Here is a 7,273-nt window from a genome sequence, read left to right as displayed (position 1 = left end):
ATGTCATAGTTATATGTTATAACTATCAATACAGTTATAAAATTGTTACAAAATGCTTTGTAATAATTGTTTATGTATAAAATATGTACTAAATTAATATGTTTCTTTGAAACATAACGAGTTCTACTGTTAGTTTTTTTTTATTTTAAATTGTTAATTATTAGTTACATTTTCACGACTATCACGAGTTTCACGATTCCATCTCCAAATGGTAGCATCATCGCAAACACACAATAATACTTTGCCATCTCGACTTAGGCTAGTTTGTCGTATTGCTGCATTACAACGTGGATTTATTAATGTCCAACAACGTGCTTGACCAGGTTCATCAACTTCCAAGTCCCATACATATGTTTTACCAATTTGATTTCCTAAAGCTATAGTACTTTGCATAAAATCCATAGAAAATCTAATAAACCAGATATCACACTCTTTGAATTCAAAACGATGTAAAACAGTAGCACTTGTTTCTCCATTATTTAATTTGTCATTTTCAAGACGTCCTGGTTTCCAGCATACAATACAATTCTCACAAGATTTGCTTAAAATAAAGTCACCGTACCACTTAACACAATCAACATAATTACGATGTACATCACGTGTTGTGAAGTCTGGAAAATGTTGAAGTATAGAATCAAATGGTCTTCCATTTCTACTAAGATTAGAATGATATGACTGCTCGATAGCTGCTTTCATATTTGGTTTATTTAACGACCAAAGTTTCAAAGCATGATCCATTCCACATGATATAATTCGTTGACCCAATATATCAAAATCTGCACTTAACACTTCATCTCTGTGGCCTTCTACACCACCAAAAATTGCTATACATACATCCGATTTAATATTCCATAACCTCAACGCATGATCCTTAGACGCAGATAGTAATATGTTACAATCTTTAGGATGAGTTTTCAATTCATTTATTGCATGACCATGACCGATGTAATGTTTGATACAAGTCATTGATACTGTACTAATTACTCTTATAACTCCTCGAGATCCTGCTACAGCTAATAATGGTTTTTGATTATCATCGTAAGTCCAAGTACATGTATAAAAAATTTCTTCGGAATCAGGATCTGTATAACATTGGCGTAATTTAATGTTACCATGTGGTGGACATTCATAAATGCTTACACGTGTTCCTCCTACGGAAGCAAACATTAATGGTTGATCTGCTTTCAAATGATGATTAAATTGTACTCCAAAGAGCGGTTGACCATGATCTTCTTTTATACTACAACAAAATTTGTAAAGCTGTTTGTCATTGCATGGTTTGCTCTTTGCTGTCTTACTTCTTCTTCTTCCTTTCCTTTTATAACGAGCATTACGTGTTGGTGTATCACTACGATGAGTACCGGCTGTAGAATTACTACCAATACTACATTCTGTTTCATCACTTTCATTCTCACTGTCTTCTACACTCGACACGTATGCTTGACATTTATTCGAAGTTCTTTTCATTTTAGAAATCAAATATTAATATCCTGAGTAATATTAGTAAATATATTACATATTATCCAACAAAAATATGTAAATGTATGTGTATATATTTTGTCTCTCTTTTAAAGTATAATGAAAATATTATTTAAAAGATTTTTCAAGGTATATATTCATAAATAATGTGAACGATAATCACCTGTTTTCTTATTTAATTATTGAGTAACATTTAATGTATCAAATTTATGTTATAACGTTGATAAAAAAAAAGCACGAACAGAAAACGTGTTGTTAAGCGTACGGTAACGTCCATAATAAAATCAAACTGAAATAAATTTCATACAGAACGTGCAAGCTAAATTATAGAAATATTAACACAAATTTTTATTCGGTTGGTAAAACATTTACCAATTTTCTATCAATCTGATTGGTTATCATGCTAGTACATAGGTGAATTCACTAGATGGTACTGTTCAGAAAATAAAAATTCAATATCCAATGACAGATAACTTACTCTAAGATAGGTTTAAACCATGCCATTAAAAAAGGTTAGGTTATAAAATACGTAGAGAAATGAATGTGTGTATATAAATACATGTAGATATGCAATATTTGATATAATCATTTCATGGTGTATTTATTATTGTAGGTATTTCATTTTCTAATCCTAATATTGTCGATGCTAAAGTTAATATTCTGTTTATTAAGTCATTAAATTGTTTAGGATCCTGAAAAGATAAATAAAATTTTAATTAGAAAATTGATCTAAAAAGAAATTATATAAATAATTATTTGATGCAAAAACTTACAGAAATCTTGGTAGATAAAAATCGTATGTTATATTTCTTGCGTATTTCTTTTAAATTATGAAATACAAAACCCATTACATCTAATGTACTGTTATCATGCACTAAACAGCAAGCACCAGATATTACAAAATGTTCATCTATTAGACCTATATTTGTCTCAATCTAAGATAAGATTGAAAAATAATAATTATTAGTTTAATGATGAAAAAGATATTGAATGAATAAAATCATTTACCCAGTCTATCGATGCAGACATTAATGAATCATATGCAAAAATGATGAAATCAATTTGTATAGAAATGTTGTTCTCTAATACTTCTGATATGGATTCACATTTGTGTACTTCTATGTGCCAGTTATTTTCTTTTGCATTCACGTGAAGTCCATCCGATAAAAGTTTACATAATGCTGATTTACCTACTACCTAGATATATTTAATTTTCTTATTATTTCTACTAGATAATATAGTAAAATTTTGAAATACGTAGTTTATAAAATAGATGTTCTAATAATCTCATATATACATAGTCAACATATCATATATATAAATATACATAACCTATAAATGTTTTATATACAATTAATGTCAAAGATACAATTATTTTATTTGATATTTTGTAATGAATAATAACTAACACACACTTATTTATACACTGTATAGAAATATGTAAACAAAAATACAATAAAATTTAGATAATAAACTAGAAAATTATTGGAAAACATTAAATACATATTTGAAAAATTATTTAAAAAATAATAAATTTCAATCATACTAAGAATGATATATAAACGTCGTTTCCTTGAACACCATCAAAACTTTGAAGAATTTTACTCATATTAAAATTTGTTAAATGTCAGAAAAATTTGTAAAATCAATTTTTGAATCTTATTTTAAACCGCGCAATTTTAGTTACTGTAGCCAATTGCAACGATGACAATCGTATGAAAGAGAATATAATTATTTATCAATTAGAACCAATCAAATGAGCACTGGTTTTAATGCTACATTCTGATTGGTGTTTACTTTTATAACTATGTTGTTTCAGATGGCAATGTTAAAATAAATTTCTACCTTATCATAAACTGATGAGAACTTTAATAATAGTCGATAAAAGTAGTTTATTGAGATCTGCATTATCAACGAATGACATTTATTACGTTAATTATTTAAAAGATTCAAGAAACTCATCATTGTTATAATTATTATTTCTTAAAGTACCTTTGAAATAATATATTTATGGTTTTTGTTTTTTTTGAACAAATAATTTATGCAACACGTTATCGTTTGAATTTAACAAATAAATAATTACTAACTCGTTCTAGTTTTATTTAAAATACCGTATTTACTTTCCATAATGATTATCGTTTGACAAAGATAAAAAGAAAAATGTTATTTCTTTTCTGAATGTTGTTGAGTCACAGTAGGTTGTATTAAGTGGCATTAAACAATGACAAAGCAGGATGCTTTTCTATATTATGTAAGAATTCGGTTTTATTTGTAAAAAGTAAAGTTTTATCAAATTTTACGAAAGATATCTATCATTCTATTTTAATGCAATTATTATTGATTACTCTTTTAAATTAAATTGAAATAAGAAGTATCATTTGGAAACTAGCAATATAATGCAAGTCATGCTTATATAAAAAACAACAATTATCGTTGATGATGTTGACTTTATTATAATAAAAAATAACACATCAAGTAAATGTCCTTGAAATATCGATCGAAAGCTACGTGAAAGAATTAAATAATTCGTACCTTTTTATTAGTGAGATTCTCCTCAATATAATTATACATTTTACAATATACAAATATTCATTTATATATATATAAATAATTAAAATATTTAACATTATAACAAATTCGTAGAATTCGATTAATTAGTTTCCAAACAAGATTGATCAATAAAATTTAAATATCATCAATGATTTAGACATTTTCTTCATTGTTTTTTTGAAGATATTGTCGAGTCATTTAAAAAAAGCGATAAGAAAAGTTTCTAACTATACATTGAAGAATGATATGCTATTTTTAAATGTTACAACATACAAACAATGTAATGTTTAAAAATAGAAAGTAAAAAAAAAACATAAGAATTATTCATCTTTTAAGTGCGATACCAGGAAAAAAGAAAAAAAAAATGATCGAAGGATATTTGATAAATAACTGTGTTAATAACTGTGTTAAAAAGGAACAAGGTTATAAAAAAAACAAAAAAAAAATCAAATGGAATATTTAACAAGAAGTAATAAATCAATAACCATGTTTGGTAATGATTAAAAAATTCTTTTAGCATATTTCCATAAATATTTTACTAAGTAGAAACACACAGTTGTGGTAATTGAAAACAAAAAACAAAAAACAAGGATATTAAAAAATAAAGATTAAATAAAAAAAAAAAATATATTGAAACTTGTTAAAGTTAACTGATGTGAGATAAAATATAAATGTATGTAAAATGATGCTTATCGAAAAAAGGGCAAATAGCAACGCCCATGGTTGTCATCGTTAAACTGTAATATTACAGAACAACCTAGAATAATATTTTTATGTTTCTCTCTCTCTCTCTCTCTGTGTTTCACTTTATCTTTCTCTCTCTTGGTGAGCAGAATACTTGCCAACGAGAGAGGCAGCACAGTAGTTGTCACCATTTATATAGAAAGCTTGTAGAACCGGTATTAGATCAGAGTGACTGTAACAATCAACTTGAAAACATTCACAAGCCATTTAAGTCAAAAAACAGGTTTGTTTAGATTAATATTTTCATATTATCTCTTGATTATTATTATTATTATATTTAACAAAGGCATGTGTTCTAATAACAAATTTTTAGTGAAATTATAATATTCATTGAAATGTCTGTAGTTTAGTGAACATCGATCAAAGTTTGTATATTAAATGTGTGAAACTAGGCAAGATTGAAAGAGAGAACGTTCCAGACATTTGACCTTGAATTGAGATGAATCGTGATTTGTTACGATGTTTCAAAATCTTTAAACGAATGCATGTATTCATTTTATCTTTGAGCATGATTGCTGCGTGTAATTATTTATATATATATATATTTTTTTTTCTATTTTTTTTTTTGAATTCGTAAGCTCCAATGTATAAAATGTTTTATTTCCATCAACGATAGGCAAATGAAAAGTGTCCTTGTGAATGATGTTTGGTTTAGTCAATTGTTTCGTATAATTTAATTAACAAAATTGTACAAAATGTTACATTTAATATTCTTTATATAATTTTATAATTTTTTTTTTTTTAAATTAGAGACGGAATTACAATACCGTAAAACTCTAATTGTAAGCTGGACGTTTTTTTTTTTTTGATAGAATAAATAAAGACAATTCGTAATTTATCTTTTTTTAACTCTGTAAAAGTTTAAATTGTTAATAATAATAATTCGAGATTTTGCAGATAAATTTCGATCAGAAAAAAAAGAAATATGTTACATATAATATTATAAGTTTGAACATTTGTTTCAAATGCACCGTCTGTCGTGGTAAGAGTTAGATAATCAGATCTATCAAAGATAAACAGTGTTTGTTTTTCTTTTCATTATCTATGATGATAAGAAATAACATTCAAATAAATTTGATCAATGATGAAATATTGATTGTTGTAAAAATTATTTTTTAATATAATTCTATTGTTAATCAAGGTGACAATAGAATTTAAATATATAATGTTGTTATATTATTTCATAGAACGAGACAAAATGCCGATCGATCTTTATCAAACACCAGGAAGTGCACCATGCTCGGCTGTTCGTTTGACAGCCGCTGCTGTTGGAGTTAATTTAAATTTGAAAGAAACTAATTTAATGACAGGTGAACATTTACAACCGGAATTTTTAAAGGTAAAACATATATTTCAATTGAATTCATTTGAAACAAAAAAAGTTCGTTTCATTTTGTTAAATAATAAAAAAAAAAACAATTATGATTTATCGTAGATGAATCCACAACACACTATCCCTACCATCGATGATAATGGTTTTTACTTATGGGAAAGGTATGTCCAATTATTCCGCGCTATTATTTAACATTGTTACGAGATAATGAATAATTATTTTCTCACAGTCGTGCAATTATGGGATACTTGGTAGATCAGTATGGAAAGAATGATTCATTGTATCCAAAAGATCCAAAGAAACGTGCCATTGTTAATCAAAGATTGTTCTTTGACGCTAATATTTTGTATCAATCGTTTGCCGAATATTACGTAAGTTATATATATATACGTATATGTTTTATAATAATTAATTATAAATTAATAATGACATACTTATAAAAGTGACATGTTTGTTCATATAGTATCCAATGATCTTTGCTGGAGCACCTAAAGATAATACCAAATACGAGAAGATTGAAAAAGCTTTCGAATTTCTTGATAAATTTTTAGAAAAGGATCCATACGTCGCTGGTAAAAATTTGACGATAGCCGATCATTCTATAGCAACCACTGTTTCTAATTTTGAGGTAAAATATGTAACACAAAATATGAGAATAATTAATTAATTTGATATAATTTACTTCAGATAATTCGTAGACAATTTGTTTGATCTCATTATTATTATTATTATTATTTTCAGCTTATGGAATATGATTTCAGTAAATTTCAGAATGTTAGTAAGTGGTTTAAGCGTGTTAAATCTGAAATTGTGAAATACGATGAAATTCGTACTGCAAGTATAAAAGCTTTCAAAGCTTTGATGGATACTCTTAATAAGAAGAAGTAAATTTTTGTCAACACAATTTATATTCATATATGAAAAAACTATTATAATTTGCACCTTTTACAAATTTCTATTTGTTTGTTTTTATTTTTTTATTTTTTTCCGTCTAATAATAAATATTAGTACTATATAGTACGATAAGAGTGTTTTTTGCATTATTTTAAACAAATCAAAAGAAAAAACAACATTCTATCGAGAATGTAAAGTTACGACTGTAGTAACAACATCATCATCGGTAATACATGAAATCAAAGGCAATACAGATTTCATTTCTGTTCATAA

At 26.3% G+C, this 7,273-nt stretch overlaps 3 protein-coding genes across 3 annotated transcripts; 1 reads left to right on the top strand and 2 right to left on the bottom strand.

Annotated features, from left to right (window-relative positions):
• Positions 1 to 128: 128 nt before the first annotated feature.
• Positions 129 to 1,750, bottom strand: LOC107070330 (polycomb protein eed-B). The gene is made up of 2 exons (XM_015328421.2): positions 1,643 to 1,750; positions 129 to 1,490 (listed from the first exon to the last, which is right to left on the bottom strand). The coding sequence occupies exon 2, from the start codon at positions 1,465 to 1,467 to the stop codon at positions 154 to 156; it is 1,314 nt and encodes a 437-aa protein (XP_015183907.1). The 5' UTR covers positions 1,468 to 1,490; positions 1,643 to 1,750; the 3' UTR covers positions 129 to 153.
• Positions 1,751 to 2,052: 302 nt separating this feature from the next.
• Positions 2,053 to 3,193, bottom strand: LOC107070331 (uncharacterized). The gene is made up of 4 exons (XM_015328422.2): positions 3,026 to 3,193; positions 2,488 to 2,676; positions 2,253 to 2,414; positions 2,053 to 2,171 (listed from the first exon to the last, which is right to left on the bottom strand). The coding sequence occupies exons 1-4, from the start codon at positions 3,086 to 3,088 to the stop codon at positions 2,070 to 2,072; spliced, it is 516 nt and encodes a 171-aa protein (XP_015183908.1). The 5' UTR covers positions 3,089 to 3,193; the 3' UTR covers positions 2,053 to 2,069.
• Positions 3,194 to 4,840: 1,647 nt separating this feature from the next.
• LOC107070317 (glutathione S-transferase 1-1) lies at positions 4,841 to 7,126 on the top strand. The gene is made up of 6 exons (XM_015328396.2): positions 4,841 to 4,996; positions 5,961 to 6,112; positions 6,209 to 6,267; positions 6,336 to 6,477; positions 6,570 to 6,734; positions 6,848 to 7,126. The coding sequence occupies exons 2-6, from the start codon at positions 5,972 to 5,974 to the stop codon at positions 6,992 to 6,994; spliced, it is 654 nt and encodes a 217-aa protein (XP_015183882.1). The 5' UTR covers positions 4,841 to 4,996; positions 5,961 to 5,971; the 3' UTR covers positions 6,995 to 7,126.
• The last annotated feature ends 147 nt before the right edge of the window (positions 7,127 to 7,273 follow it).

Source organism: Polistes dominula, unplaced genomic scaffold (genome assembly GCF_049000335.1).
Source record: "Polistes dominula isolate Pdom_NZ unplaced genomic scaffold, Pdom_raw_medaka contig_27, whole genome shotgun sequence".
NCBI lineage: Eukaryota > Metazoa > Arthropoda > Insecta > Hymenoptera > Vespidae > Polistes > Polistes dominula.
This window is presented reverse-complemented; position numbering and strand designations above follow the sequence as displayed.